Here is a 14,999-nt window from a genome sequence, read left to right as displayed (position 1 = left end):
TCTTCCTTCTTGTCTTTTGGTCGGTTGATATATTGACAAACGATTATAACCAACCACCTCATCTAGCTCCCAGTTCCTTTCTCACCCTCTTCTTATTTCTTCATAAGCAGACTCTCCTTACTGCTAAAAGCTTCCTCAACACTACCTCTTGCATATTCTATCCTCTCTCCCCCCATCTTTCTTTACTCCTTTTCATACCTTCCTCCATCTCTCCAAAGACCTCAGTCCACCGCTCAACACAATCTCCTCGATTTATCTCATCTACGATAACAGACAGGGACTTCGGTCTTCATCTCTATAACTTCTAAAATCCGGTCTACGCCTGATCGTCTCTTTTTGAGAATCTCAGCTCACCAAATTCGCACTTATCCGACTTGATTCGTCCATCAAGAACTAACCACACTCTCTAATCCTTCCCCAGTAAGTTCACATCATCCCAACATGTAATTCTAGCCCTAACCAACATCCCCTCCTTTCAGAAAACAACAAGACAGTACCAAACAGTAGACAACATGGTTAATTGGAGAGATCCCGAAGCCTACTTCCGCCTTTTGGCCGCCATCTACGCTGGCAATCCTGGAATCAAGGTACGTCTCCAGCATGTTTTCACGACAATATTTCACAAGACTCGACCAAAGACAACAACCACTAACACTATAAAATTCACTTTTCAGATTGATATACCAAACACAGCTTTGGCATATGGCTGCGGCGCCACTGATCGTTCGATTCACAATCAGATATGCAAATGCCGTGAGCTAGCAAAGCAGCTCAAGAACGAAGTCGAGAAGACCGGCGTCCAGCGACCACCACGTGGCATGGATGGAAACGCTGGCATGGTGTCTAGAACTCCTCGTACACCCAGAACCCAGTTCGGTGGTGTCTCCAAGTCCGGTGGAGCTTCTTCTCGGTCTCGCGGTGGTGCTGCCAAGGGCAAGAACCTCGCTACTCCTACCAAGGCCTCAAAGGGAAGCTTTACCTCCGAAGGCATGTCAATGATCGACGCCATTGTAGTCGACAGCAATGATGAAGTTAGCGTGATCAGTCTAACTAAGTCCGAGACAACATCCATCCATGACGACATGAAGAAGGAAGAAATCAAGAAAGAATTCAAGCGAGAGATAGACTTGACTACCCCTGAACTAGTGCCTAGTCTCCAGTTCTTTGGTGGGCGTCCTCAGCCCGCTCGTGTTGACAGCCAGACCAATGGGTATGTCATTGGATCTGGAGCCCAGTCTGCTACGAACACCAAGGACGACTTCCGCATTGATGACATTTTCGATTGAAGTGGGAAGGAATACGTGACAATTTTCAGTTTCTGTCCAGGAGGAATCTTTCAGTATCATAATATTATCTTTTCATTTTATTTTTGGGAGGAATCAATGGTCATTGCTTAGGAGATTGATTGAGGGGAAGAAAACATCGGAAATGTGGTTGGATTTTCGGGCAGGAATTGGTTGGTAATGGGAATCGCACATAAGTTTACATGAGGCGACAGCTGTTATTAGATGACTTTTTCGATATCAAAGGACTCCTCACTTTGACAAGGATAAATTATAGTCCTATGGAATTTCTCTCATATCATGAATTAGGCTTCTATAGAGTGTCTGTCATAGTTGACACAGTTTGATACGTGTAGTAAAATTCATTAGCAGTCATATCAATACTGGAACAGCGGTCTTTGCTGGTCCGGAAAACCTTTGTTGATGAAAAGATAACACATCCCTGAGCCCCTGAAGCATAATTTTACACCTCGACAATGATCTATGAGTTGGCTACCCCCAACAATGCAATGTACCTCTACCATGACAGTAACTCCTTCGTCCGATAACTCCAAGAGAAAAAAAGAAAAAGAGAAAAAGAGAAAAAAAGGGAGAAATGGAAAAGCCAACCCTTGGATTTCTCAAAGTACACTCCCCCTATGCGATGGACCTCGGAGGGATATCACCATGCATGTCTGTCATTTTCCGGTTCCCAGTCTTCTCCCTCCCAATCCTCGTCACCGCTCTGCTCCGAATCGAGAAAGTCGCCTTCGCTGTATTGATTCTCGGTGGGACGCAAGCCGTCTATTCCGAAAGATACGACGTCACACAATCCTTGAACATAGTCGTTTGCAGATCCCGCCTTGTTTTCATCATCGCCGCTAACATCATGATCGATCTCTTCCAATTCATCATTTTCGTCGTCATCATCAACTCCTGCAAGTCTCTGCCTTGCTATGCGAGCGCTGTGCCGGTGTGAGTGCTGTTGAGACGTAGTTCCTGGAGACGCATGATCCGCTCCTAAATTCGTAGTTACGGCCACATCTTTGCGGAGGAAAGTTCGTGCAAGTTTATTACCCCAATATTTGCGGAATGAAGCCCTGTCTTGCCATTGCATCCATACGGTTGCGCTAATGTTGATTTTCCGCAAGTTAGGAAGGTCAGTAGCAGCGTCAACGAGAGAACTTAGGAATGTTGCAGTCTGAGGTTCGTCCAATTGACGTAGATGTGAAAGCTCAATCTCCTGAAGCGCTCGAGGCCAAGTTGGAATCTCACCAGGTTTGATAAGATTCTTGAAGTGAGGCGTACCATCATAGTGGGGTGGCCAGTTGTGCATAATGAAATCAGCAGAGAGCTTCTCAAGGTTCGGGCATGCATCTCTCAGAATAGTCATGAAAGACATGTTGAGATGTCGGTTGTGTTTCAGCACTAGCTGTCGTAAACAAGATCCACGATCAGTCAAGAATGCCATGAACCCTACTGTGCCCGCCTCATCACAGTTGTCGAGAGTGAGTGACCTTAAGGTCGACGGCATTGCAGCCAAAAGCACGTCGTTAACGGCTCCACAGTCAGTAAAAGACACTGCCTGTAAGTCGGGAAGTTGACACAACGCTTCGCCTAGTCCCTTTTCAATGTTTTGTTCATCGGGTTGTCCGTTCTCTCTTGGCGTGACAATTTCATCGGAATGAACGTGAAAAATGTTCAGACTGCGGATGCTCTGGAATGGAGTTTCGAGGTGGCGCGGCAACATGGTATCAATCAAATTCCGTGTCTCCATGTATCGAGTGTTCCAATCAAAGGTGTGTAAGTGAATATTGGTAGCTTTCAGTGTCTCAAACAATGCCGAAGGATAGTTCCACCGGGGAGTACGATCTGCCCACAAAGGTTGTTTGCCATCATTTGAATCCAACAGCCGAAGGGTCTTGATATGCGGCACTTTTTGTATGAGCTTGCAGAGATCAAAATAACCGTATGTTGGCCCCGCCTTGTACACCAAAGTCAAGCGGACATCAATAAAGACTTCCTGCACCTTGGTAGGATAATTCACAGAAAGATTCTCGTTAGGCTGCGACAGGAGAAATAAGATCCTATGCGCTTTCAAAGACCCCATAAGCACGAGCGTGTGATATAGGGCACTCAGTGCTGGCTCTGCAAAGGCACGGCACAGCAAAGCGATATCTAGCAGCTTCTTACTGTTTCCGGATTCGGCTTCGATACCTTGCCTAGTGTCCGCCAGCGGGGGAAACGCATACATGAAAATACTCAAAAGCACTTGATAGGGCAGAGTTGGCCAAGGAGGTGCCGACTCATTGACTTCCATTGTGGACTCCGCATGTCGACGCTTGCGAGGTGAGTGCACGGGAGTCCGCTTTCTCTTGCTTGGAGAGGCCTCCGCATGCTGCTGCCGTTGGCGCGCACTAACACGAGAGGGTCGAGGCACAGATTGCGAACCCTTGCTGGACGGGATGATCATTTCGGGGTAGCGAGCAATGACGCTGTCCAAGTCCTCATCCGAGGAGGGTTCTTGGTATGTTCTTGGCTTAGACACTGTGCGTTTAGGTCGGCTACTCGATGCAGACGCAACAGATTGGTTGCGGTTGTTACGTCGGCTAGTAGAAGAGCGTCTCCATGTAGTCTCCTCTAGGCTGTCCTGGTGGCTCTCGGATGAACTGGAATCTGGTGATGAACTTTCGTTGTATGATGTGATTTGACGTCTGCTACTGCGGACCGGACGAGATGGAGTCTCCACTACGGCAGCACTCGCAGCAACCCGCCTCGAGGAAACCATTAATGCGAGCTGCTAATTAGCCAGTCGGACTCCAGCAGGTAGTCGAAGTGGGTGGTTAAGTAACAACAAGTGGGGCAGGCTGAGCTAGCTCCTGCCGCTTGTCGTGGTTGGTGAAACTTTGCATATGACGAGGAGTGTTACATGACTGAGCGAGCGTGGGAGCAGAAGAGAGAGAGAAAGAAGACCTGAGATAGCCTCTGGAGAAGAAGCAGTGTGGAAGTTAAGGAAGGAAGAACGAAGTGAAGACCAGAGGAATGACGATGCATTATGAGAGAGAGCACTTTGGAGGGAGTGGAGTCGGAGGCAAGAGCGGCCGACAAGCTCGAAGAAGGGAGGCGCGGATCATGATTGGCTGACCGCTCACGCAACCGCCGAATGGGGAAATTCCGGCAGAATGACTCATGTGCTCTTATCTTATCTGCTTACTGATTAGATATTCGCGATAAGCAGATAAGAGGCCGATCATGTGACTGGATTCGGCGTGTGGTGTGAACGAGGAAGCTGCGACTCTGTGGGAAAGTCTGGGCGAGCAGCGGCAGGCGGCAAGCCCCGCCTCTTAAAATAGAAAAGCAGGGACTAGTCTGGTCCAAACAGAGTCCGTGCGCGTCTCCTCATCCTCATCCTGTTCATCCTCCTCTTTCTTCTCTTCCTATACCATCGGTCTATCGCCTTTGCTGCCGACCCGGCGTCGTGTTATTTTATTAGGCTGCTGTTTGTGATAGCGGCAATGTTATATTACTACTGTATTACAATAGTTTTCCTCTTTTCTCCACCTGCGTCATTCGTCATGAGCCATTGATGTCTTGCTTTCCATCACGATCACTTTGATTCGCTGCAACGATTGAACGACCTTTATCATTGACTATTACTTTGGCTATTGGACCTATTGGCTTGGGTGAATTGAACGATATTTATTCATTCGCGACAGGTTTGTGCCGGACTGGAATACAGCAACTTCTCAACTCCACATAATGGAATCTGCATTCAAGGCCTCAGTGCCACAGGCCTCTGACGCAAACAATTCAATCGTCATCCAGCAGTTTGCGAGGTATCCGCCTGCCTTTGATACCCCATTGCGCAGTGGCTCCCCAGGAAGTACAAGAAGCAGGCTTGCTGCTTCCCAATCTCCGCCATTACGACGTAAAGAGACTCCACGCAGCTTACAGTCGTCGCCCAGAGGTCCATTATCCGGCGGAGCGATGCCACCATCAGCACTACGCACAGGCATGTCCATGTCCCCTCCAATGACCGACTTGGACTCTCGCCAAACCTTTCCGAGAGACTCCGAGGGGGAGGATGCCGAGCATCGCGTTCTACCTTCCCCGGAGGTCACGGATGAAACGATCGATGACGCCTATGTAGCATTTATAATGTATTGCAACCCAAATGTGCCGGCCTCTGCGGATTCCAGCGACTTGCGAAAGACTTTTCGCGCGCCCCCTCGCAGTGATGGGAAGAACTTTAGCATATACGTTCTGTGGGAACTTATTCGAAAGCTAGACCACAAGGAACTCAAAACCTGGATCCAATTAGCCATTGAGCTGGGGGTTGAACCTCCATCAATTGAGAAGAAGCAAAGTACCCAAAAAGTGCAGCAGTATGCTGTCCGATTAAAGGCAAGTCGCGAGGCTGTGTTTATCAGGTTATGGGATGATGTACTGACTGGGTTATACAGCGTTGGATGCGTGCTATGCACGTGGATGCATTTTTTGAATATCTCCTCGGACATGATCACGTCTACTATAAACAGCTCCCTCTATCGCATGCTCCCGCTAGCGAGGACCGTGATGGGGTTCCCTTGGAAGAAGATCTAGCGTTGAGGGCATTAGTGCCAGAATGGAAACCAAAGAGAGGCAGAAAACGGGCTGAGGACAAGGACAAAGAAGACTCTCGCTTTCCAAAGCGGCCTCAACTGGACACATCAATGGCAATCCTCGACAATAATGCATTGGCTGCTCATGCGGCAAATTTCCCCCAAAGCGCCATCCCTTTCAGTGCCTTCCCAGACGACATGGATGCGCCAACTGACCCATGGGTTGCTGCTGCATCAACCTTTGGTGCTGATCAGAATCCTGACGCCATTTCTGGTCAGGATCTACGGTGGCGACCTTTTGAAGGAGACGGGTCTCCTCCGGGATTTCCCCGATCAGCATATATACCCAGAAACCACCAAAACGAACAGCCTTCAGTAGTCGAACCTCGTTCCGCCCTAACACCATCTACCGGGGAAAAGTCACGCAGTCGAAGACGGCACGGTCCTGCTGTTTCTTCTGCATGGCCGAATACTTCGGGATCGATGACGGGTAAGATACGCGGACGCCCGCCAAACCGTGGCTCTGCTCCCGGCGGTCCGTTTTCATCCTTTCCAGTCAACCCAGTGCGCTCGAATACCCCAGGTGATGTTGCGAATATGCAATCTTCACCCGCAGTTGGGTTGGAACAGGTGCCACTTGCACCACCACGCAACACGACATCAAATTCTGCTGGTCAACTGAATACCAAACCCGATAAATTGCAGTTGCATGTTCCGCAAATCGATGGCCGTCCTGTTCGATTAGCTACTCCACCAACTGTAATGCTCAATGGCTCAAATGAGGTTTCCAATAACTTCAACCCGTTTCCAGGACGTCGTGACTCTGTTGCTACATCTAACGATCTTGACGACGTGGCATCTGTACCATCTGTGGCAACGGAGCGAGCAACGCAAGCCGGAAAAGTTTCTATCCACGATGTTACTCGTGCTGTCGCCCAGAAGATTCTGCGTTCAAGATTGATCGGTCGACCTACGCCCATGGACACAGAGGAAGCTCGTTCTCTAGCACATGCAGCAGTTCACAGACTTGGAAATATATATGCCATGCTACCGGTTGATTCGGTTGCCATGTTCTGTGCCTTATATTTCGGCGTCGCTCAAAAGTTGGGCATAGCTCGGGCATCTCCAGCAACACTCACTGTTCAAGTCTCACCATCAGCCGCGAACGGTACTGATTCCTTTGTAGTCTATTCTATCTTCATAGAAGACGACCAGCCGGGACAGGGCTTTAGATTCAACACCACTCTGAGTGGTCTTACGTTATCTTCCAGTCGTACAGACAACACATTCAGAAACAATCTGGAATCAACCGGACTTCAAACAGATGAAGACGAATTTGAAAACGACGACTTTGCTGGCGGGAGTTCAACGGATGAAGGTAGCTGGAAACAGCGATACATGCGTCTACGGCAGCAGATGCGTCGCAAAGAAGCTGCTGTACGTGAATATAAGAAGAATATTTTGCAATCTGTCATGGCAGATCTCTAGTTTTCTTTTGATTGTGGTTAGCAACTACATACGATACCCATTGTGCGCTTTTTTCTTTTCATTATTGTGTGCGAGAAAGGAATTTGGATACGATACACTAAATGTATGTAGAACATCATATAGTACATGTTGAATCTGGCAAAAATGAACAGACGGCCGTCCATTTCTGAATCTTAAACAGCCATTCCACAATATTGCATGTGTAGGGATCGAGCGCACTCTAATATACAATTTGATATCAATGGCGGAACGCACCGCCTGTTACAGAAATAATTTATATAAATATAGAGCGACCTTCTGTTTGTTAAAGCCAGATCCTACTGTCCTTATCCATAGCAACTGAGTACGATACTATACAGACTATGCTTAGTAGACAGCCAAACCCCAAGGATTACCTCGGGAGAGTCGTCTGGTCTATTTGCCCAGCTTTAGACGGGTTTGCCCAAACCGGTTCTTGGGCTGGGCCCATATGAGACTGAGAGTATCGACCAGTACAGAACGTTCTCAGAAATCTCACCTAGGAAGCTCAACGGATTTACTTGTCCAAGAATTTCGAATCCTTTAGGTTTGTAAGTGAGCCTTGCCCAATCGACCGGTTGTCGTTTTTTATTTATCTTACTTCCATACTTTCTACTGCTTCCATCTACTCCCACTTCTCTGATCCTCACCTCTCAATCCTCAACCACCTTTCCATTTGTTCTTCTTAACCGGACCCGCAAGCCGTAGAATCTTTAGACTTGTTAACAAGCTTCTCATCAGTTCCACTCTCTTCAAAGGATCAAGACTCCGTTTGGCGGTCAATCGTCAATACTTCATTCCGCCGAGTAAGTTATCTCACTTTCAACTTTCTCAACAACACTTTCGCCAACCATCCCAACCTATCTTTGACCTTCTCACCTACTTTTCTGAACTGGAATCAACGTTTCATATTGCATACACCTCGATTAATCAATCAAACCAGGCAAAGCTTCTTCATCGCATCGAAAATGGCTCCCCGCGTACCCATCACCGAGGATCAAAACATCGTTTTTCTGCTCTCGTGCCTTCGCAATTCTCAGGGTCCAGTAAGTCGCGCTTTTCTCAAACTGTTTCCAGTTGTGACAGATGCTGATTATGTTGTAACAGATCAATTTCCACAAGGTCGTCGAAGAATGTGACATCGTGAGCGTTGGAGCCGCGTAAGTCTTCATCTTTCCACCTATTGTTCTGAACTCCAGATGTTAACTCCTCTACATAAAGTACCAAGCGCTTCTCTCGTCTCACCATAAAGTATCAGAACGGGGCTGGCGGCGACGATGCAAAAGCCAACGGTGAAGAGGGTGTGGCCACCGACACCGATGAATCGCCCTCCAAGAAAACTCTCAAGAAATCCAACCGTGGTGGCAAGCGTATCTCCAAGACCGAGAAGGATACTATGGCAACCATCACTGCTCCGCGTGCTGCGGGTGTTGGGAAGAAGCGTTCTCCAGCCAAAACCAAGGCAACCGCTGCTGGCACTACTACTGCGGCATTTACTGCTGTTACTACCGTTGATGGGGCCAACTTGAAGACTGAGAAGGATGATGCTGATGATGGGGAAATAGGAGACTTTGTGCCTAGTTTCTTCGACGAACAGATGGATCTTGGTGTCGGTGGACAGCACGACGATGATACTGATTGAAGGCCAATGCTAAACACGCCCGCAGGCTTTTGGACCTGATTACAGGTAGCTTTTTCTTGGAGGATGATAGGTGATTTTTGAGGTTGGTTTCTACTTTCGTTTGAGACTTCCATGCTATTCTTGAACATGTCAACTACGATGGTTTTGCAGTTCCTCTCAGGAGGATACTCGCTAGCTAGATACTCAATGCAATCAATATTGACCACGAAACATATAACTACATTTGGTTTTGACTTCTAATTATTCGAAAACTGCGACATGTCTCTGGGACAGAGCTGGCTCAAAATCAGTGGGTGGATGTGCGTCAACATCTGACAATATTTGCTGTGAGGGCTGCTTTCTCTTCCTAGATGTCACGAAGACCCTGGTCTAAGCGAGAGCATGGCTTCATATTAATAACATATTGCTCGCCAAAGATTTACGGTACTAGCCACCAGATTCCGTTTGATATCCTTATTTGGTGCCCAGCAAGTGAGAAATCCTCATTGGTGGACAGAGGCTAATGATTGGTGCAGACCCTCATACAAACAAACAGATTCTTCATGGTATAAATAGGTCCCTTTTCCGCCTCTCTCCATCTTTCTTCCTCTTCATCTTCTCTTTTTACCCACTCATCCTCCCCTCATCCTTTAGATATTAGTCACATCAGTCAACAGCTTTGTCCCTCTTTGCACCCATCTCAAGGTATGAGCTTGTCTATTCACACGCCTTCTTTGATTTCATCTCACTTTCTTGGCTAACTCTCAGTCAGAACTCGAAACAACAGCTTCGAACCCAAAATCTTCATCAATCAGCATGCCTCCAAAGAAGTCGGTCGAGAACAACACTGGCCCAGTGGACGCCAACAAGCCTGACGAGGCTGCTCTTCAGTTCGCTTTCGAGTGTCTTCGAGCCGTTGGCAATGATGGCGTGGTAAGTAAAAAGGCTTCATTTGTCCCCCATTTGTTCTTCCTTTTTGAAATAGCTTATTGAATGTTTATTTATTTTTTTTTCTCAGCTCGACATGAGCGCCTTGTCCCAAGCGATGGGCCACACCAACGTTATGTCAACCCGTAATGCTTTTGCACGCCACAAGAAGCGTTGGGGGTTTGGAAATATCAACACCAAGACCACAGTTGGTTCAGCTACTCCAACCGATGAGGCTGTCGACTCTGGCACGTTCCCCCCTCTGTTCACATTTCGGTCTGTCTGCTGTTTTCGAAGGTTTCTAACATGCACAACAGTTACTCTCAAGCCTAGCAATGACGCAAACAAGGTCGCAAAGAAACGCGGCCGTCCCAGCGCAAGCTCTTCTCCGTCCAAGAAGGAAGCCGCTGCTGTCGACACTATGCTTCTCTGAATTCCCAATTTGTACCTAGGTACTAGGATCAATACTCTATTAATCTTCCAATAGCCAGCCTAGTCCTTTGGCTTAACGCCAACTAATGGGCATGGGAAGCGATACCGACCCGGGGGTTTTCTGAGGTCATTACCGAGAATATTGAAGTTGGGGGCGGTTGGGGGCTGGAGGAGACCACCAGTAGTTAGGATATTGGATTTAATCACATGAAAGAGAATCGACTCGTACTAATTTATTTTGAGTTAAGGACATGAAACTATTTACCACGATACCGTACAGAAGTATAATTAAAATATTAGCTGTTTTTAGTGGTCATCTAGTTACTACCTATGTAGATAGTGTAGGACTTGATTGGAGATCCTTCGATAGCCGTGTTCATAACCGTGTCCGTCCATGCGTTTATTCTAGCAGTTAGTATTCCTGGTTGGTTAAGTCTCACAAAGTAGATAACTAGATTAACATGGTAGGTAAACTTTCCTTGGTAGAAGAATTAGGTACAGACAAATCAGGAATAACGAAAATAGACATACGATATTATAGGTATCAGCCGATATTAGATTATGCTTGTGATTAAAAGCATAAATACCAAGGCAAGTCCATTATTGGCTTTTCCCTCTCATATATAGGTAATCTCATACTAGCATCTCTGTTAAAATAGCTAATTCTAAGACTATCATCCTTGTTAAAATGGTTAATTATAAGACTATCATCTCTGCTTTGGCCCTCTTAGCCCTTGCTGTTGCTGTTGCTGTCCCTTTCCCTAGTAATACCAGCTTCTCTATCAAACAGGTTGCTGTTAAGGTTCCTCCTATCCCCCCAGCTGCTGTATACGCCCGGGCTTATGCCAGGCTTGGTGTTAAGGTTCCTGATTATGTAGCCTTGGCAGCTAGGAATGGTTGGACTGAATCTGTTACTGCTACTCCCGTTGCACATGATGTATTATACCTTACTCCTATTAAAATTGGTGCCAATACCTTGCAAGTTCTCGTTGATTCTGGCTCTGGTAATCTATGGGCTTATACTCCTCAGACCCCTGCTGTTGGATCCCACGCTACCTATAATCCCCAAACTGGCACGGTCCTGGAGGGTTTTTACTGGGAGGTCATAAATGGACAAGGTGTTATTACTCAAGGTCGCGTGGTCCTAGATAAGGTTTCTGTTGGCCGTCTTACCTCTCCCTTACAGGCTGTTCAGCTTGTTGACAGTATTGAACCTATCTCAGCTATGCATAATCCTATGAGAGCACATGACGGTGTCCTTGGAATCGCCTTGTCTAAGAGGAATGCTGTTCGACCTATAAAGCAGAGAACCTTCTTTGATAATATTAAGAACAACCTTGCTGCCCCTCTTATTGCTGCCTATATTAAGCATGGGGCTCCTGGTACCTACGACATTGGTTGGATTGATACTACAAAGTATGAGGGGGATATTTACTGGAAGCATGTTGAAACCAGCCAGGGATTCTGGAATATTTCTGTTGAAGGATACATAGTATTGGTGGCGATTTCTCTAGTTCTACCCCTTTCTTTGCTGTTGTCGACACTGGTGCTAGCCTCATCCTCCTCCAGAACAGCATTGTCGCACAGTACTATGATAAGATTCCCGGTGCATATATATCGCCTGTAAGAGGTGGATACGTCTTCCCGTGCACTGATACTGATATCATTCCTGACTTTACGCTTAATCTTGGTGAATTCAACACCACCATTCCTGGGTATTTACTCAAGTATGCTACCTATGGTGACCATTGCTTTGGTGGTATCCAAATCAGTCCTGTCCCTAGCTACAATTTTCTCGGCGATGTCTTCCTAAAGCGCCACTATGTTATTTTCTCTAGCTATTCCCACGGTCCCCGGATTGGTATCGCTGCCCAGGCCTAACGTTTGCGTTGAACAAGAGAATATGTAGATATAGTTATAAAATTGGGACACTTGGACTTCAGGAACCGTGACGGCTAGCATGAGGCGATCAGTGTTCGGCATGCCACGCGGTGAGGAAGCTAACCGGAGCACCCTCGGATTAGGCACCGCCGGGGCACCGCGCACGGAAGAGTATTTATATGGAGGATTGGGGACCTTGAGGAGTAGGTTTCTCTTCTTCTTTCTTTTCCATGCTTAATATCATTGATGCACCTAGCCACTCTACAATGCACCAGGTTTGATCTACGACATGCCTGGAAAGAATAGCTGTCATCTCGACATAAAGCTTCTTGGATGGAAGGAGAACGGAGTGACACGATACTCGATACTGCAACCCATGGATTAGATACGTTAGCAAACAATCAATGAATCTTGTCTGAATCTAGTCTTGGTCCAAAAATCCTATATTTCGTACTTTTCGCATTGTTGTGATGTCGCTGCCTGAGCCTTGAGGCCGCGAACATCGACGCACGCTAGGCCTATTCCGGAACTATTGTCCAATGTTGATCCGTGCCCGAATCCTGGGGCAGACCTGGTTAAGTTAGTTAACTAACTACTGACTCCACAGTCCAAGTTAAATCAGGTAAACTAACTAACAATCCAATGCTCTGCTGCCCAAACCACGCAACTTAAACGCCGTCAAAGCTCCTTGAAAATGTCTAGATTTTCTTGAAGATATTTCGCCTGCGGACTCACTGCTGGCTGTGTTTACAATATTTTTTATTCACTGGAATCCATTGTGAGCTGTATTGGTGGTGTCCATGGCCGCAGAGGAGCCACAAGATAGCGCGGGGCCCTCGTCTCCGCCGCCCCCGTTACCAGAAGGATGGTCGGTATTTATCTGTCTCTGAAAAGGCTTTATTTAGCAGAGATCGCTAACTGATATCGGACACAGGCTAGCACAATGGGAAGGCGTGTCAAGGAAATGGTACTACGTCCAGCGCGCAACGGGCAAATCCCAATGGGACATCCCTACGGAACCCGTGATATTAACACCCTCTACAACACCCGGTTCAATCGGTACTGGTCCAACGCAAGCCCCCCGCGCCGGATCGCAGTCATTATCTCCACAGACTTTGGCGGCTGAATCGCCGGATTTGAGTGCTTCCTCGAGGGGTTTCTTGAGTGGTCATTCGTCGACTACTACAAGACCCAGCTTGTCCGTATGAAGGTTTCAATGTTATAACTTTTTTTTTTTTTTTGGAAGGGAGATGACTGATTATTTTGTTGTATAGGGCGTGCTCGGGTCAGTTGGGAATTCGGCGGTATCGCAGATTGCGGATAGGGTGATTGGGAGGATTCCGAAGGATTTTATTCCGGGGAAACATGGGAGTCAGTCGTCGTCGCCTGGGGGGTTGAATAATTCGGGCTCGCATGGAGCTTATGGGTCGGGGCATAATCCGTTGCAGAATCAGGTATGGTAGTCGAGTGTTACTGTCCGCCATGTGACGATGCTGAGAGTGAGTGACAGACCGGACACAATTCCTATGGCTATGCGTCTACGGGTCAGTCTGGCGTATATACGGGAAACGCGCCGCAATACCATGCACAAGGACAAGCAACCTCACAACAAACGGAGTTTTCCCAACATGTGCCTGCAGGTCCCTCAGCGTATTCCCCTCAGTATCATGCTAGTAATCAGCCCGCCCCGCCTAATCAATTCTCGCATGTGAACCCTGGACTGCAACAGCCGTGGCCGACTCAAAACTCCTTTCCACAAAATCCTCATCAGGCATATCAGCAACCAGAACCATATGGGCAGCCTGCAGGAAATATTCCCTCTCAACCAGAATGGCAGTCCAGCGCACATCCTCCTATACCTCATTCTACAAAGCCGGGGAGTCAGCCACCACAGCCTAATTCCCACAATCCGTCTGCGATAACTAATAACCCCCCGCAACCGAACAATAATTACCAACCTCCTTATTACCAGCAGATTCCTCAACATACCAATCAACAAGGCATAAATCATTATGGTCCTGGTCAGTATGCTCATCATCAACAGACGCTGCATGGAAATCCATCCATAGGAGGGCCTATGCAGCCAGGGCAACAACCCCCACAACCATACGCCAACAACTTTCAGCAACATCCCTCTGTTCCAGCCCCGCAGCAAACTTCATCATATCATGCTAATGCTGGAGCACCCGCACCTCTACCAGGCATCTCAAAATTTCAGACCAATTCGCCGATATCACCGATCAACTCAGGACCGCCCGGTAACAATTTCCAGCAGCAACCGCCGCCGGTTCAGCTCCTACAGCACAACAATCCGACATCACCGCCCAACCAATATCCCCCAACCAATATCTCGAACAATCCTCCTGCACACCACCCTCCTTTCGCGGCAGAATTACCAGATAATCAAATGATGAACATGCAAAATCGTCCGCCTAGCCAACAACAATACGGCCAGCAGCAACAGGCATACTCACAACCCGGTCTACTTCCAAAACCTCACCAGCAGCCACCGCCCAACTCCATGGGTATGGACGTCGGACCTGGCCCTATGCCCATGCGACATACACCAACAGATCCTTCATTTGTCAGTGGGCCGTGGACGTCACCACCTGCAAACGCAAATCACCACTACCCACCAAATAGGTATAACAATAATCCTGGTGGCTTCTAGAATGTCTTTATTATGTGAAGTCTCTATGTACTCTTTGCTTTCGTTATGTCCGTCTGAGTGCTTTTGGCGGTGGTATTATATTATTTCTCGGTATCTTT

At 47.5% G+C, this 14,999-nt stretch overlaps 7 protein-coding genes across 7 annotated transcripts; 6 read left to right on the top strand and 1 right to left on the bottom strand.

Moving 5' to 3' along the window:
* Window positions 1–512: 512 nt before the first annotated feature.
* Window positions 513–1,286, top strand: EYB26_005524 (uncharacterized protein; the record flags this gene model as incomplete). Its single annotated transcript, XM_054264809.1, has 1 exon — window positions 513–1,286. One exon carries the CDS (start codon window positions 513–515, stop codon window positions 1,284–1,286), a length of 774 nt encoding a protein of 257 aa, XP_054120784.1.
* A 658-nt stretch (window positions 1,287–1,944) lies between these two features.
* On the bottom strand, window positions 1,945–4,050 carry EYB26_005523 (uncharacterized protein; the record flags this gene model as incomplete). Its single annotated transcript, XM_054264808.1, has 1 exon — window positions 1,945–4,050. The coding sequence occupies one exon, from the start codon at window positions 4,048–4,050 to the stop codon at window positions 1,945–1,947; it is 2,106 nt and encodes a 701-aa protein (XP_054120783.1).
* A 971-nt stretch (window positions 4,051–5,021) lies between these two features.
* On the top strand, window positions 5,022–7,351 carry EYB26_005522 (uncharacterized protein; the record flags this gene model as incomplete). Its single annotated transcript, XM_054264807.1, has 2 exons — window positions 5,022–5,666; window positions 5,726–7,351. 2 exons carry the CDS (start codon window positions 5,022–5,024, stop codon window positions 7,349–7,351), a joined length of 2,271 nt encoding a protein of 756 aa, XP_054120782.1.
* Window positions 7,352–8,337: 986 nt separating this feature from the next.
* EYB26_005521 (uncharacterized protein) lies at window positions 8,338–9,011 on the top strand (the record flags this gene model as incomplete). Its single annotated transcript, XM_054264806.1, has 3 exons — window positions 8,338–8,415; window positions 8,477–8,529; window positions 8,591–9,011. 3 exons carry the CDS (start codon window positions 8,338–8,340, stop codon window positions 9,009–9,011), a joined length of 552 nt encoding a protein of 183 aa, XP_054120781.1.
* A 795-nt stretch (window positions 9,012–9,806) lies between these two features.
* EYB26_005520 (uncharacterized protein) lies at window positions 9,807–10,350 on the top strand (the record flags this gene model as incomplete). The annotated part of the gene is made up of 3 exons (XM_054264805.1): window positions 9,807–9,923; window positions 10,009–10,193; window positions 10,251–10,350. The coding sequence occupies 3 exons, from the start codon at window positions 9,807–9,809 to the stop codon at window positions 10,348–10,350; spliced, it is 402 nt and encodes a 133-aa protein (XP_054120780.1).
* A 687-nt stretch (window positions 10,351–11,037) lies between these two features.
* Window positions 11,038–12,230, top strand: EYB26_005519 (uncharacterized protein; the record flags this gene model as incomplete). Its single annotated transcript, XM_054264804.1, has 2 exons — window positions 11,038–11,765; window positions 11,843–12,230. The coding sequence occupies 2 exons, from the start codon at window positions 11,038–11,040 to the stop codon at window positions 12,228–12,230; spliced, it is 1,116 nt and encodes a 371-aa protein (XP_054120779.1).
* An 800-nt stretch (window positions 12,231–13,030) lies between these two features.
* On the top strand, window positions 13,031–14,901 carry EYB26_005518 (uncharacterized protein; the record flags this gene model as incomplete). Its single annotated transcript, XM_054264803.1, has 4 exons — window positions 13,031–13,098; window positions 13,165–13,432; window positions 13,505–13,684; window positions 13,741–14,901. 4 exons carry the CDS (start codon window positions 13,031–13,033, stop codon window positions 14,899–14,901), a joined length of 1,677 nt encoding a protein of 558 aa, XP_054120778.1.
* Between the last annotated feature and the right edge of the window lie 98 nt (window positions 14,902–14,999).

The sequence above is a fragment of the Talaromyces marneffei genome, chromosome 4, assembly GCF_009556855.1.
Source record: "Talaromyces marneffei chromosome 4, complete sequence".
NCBI lineage: Eukaryota > Fungi > Ascomycota > Eurotiomycetes > Eurotiales > Trichocomaceae > Talaromyces > Talaromyces marneffei.
This window is presented reverse-complemented; position numbering and strand designations above follow the sequence as displayed.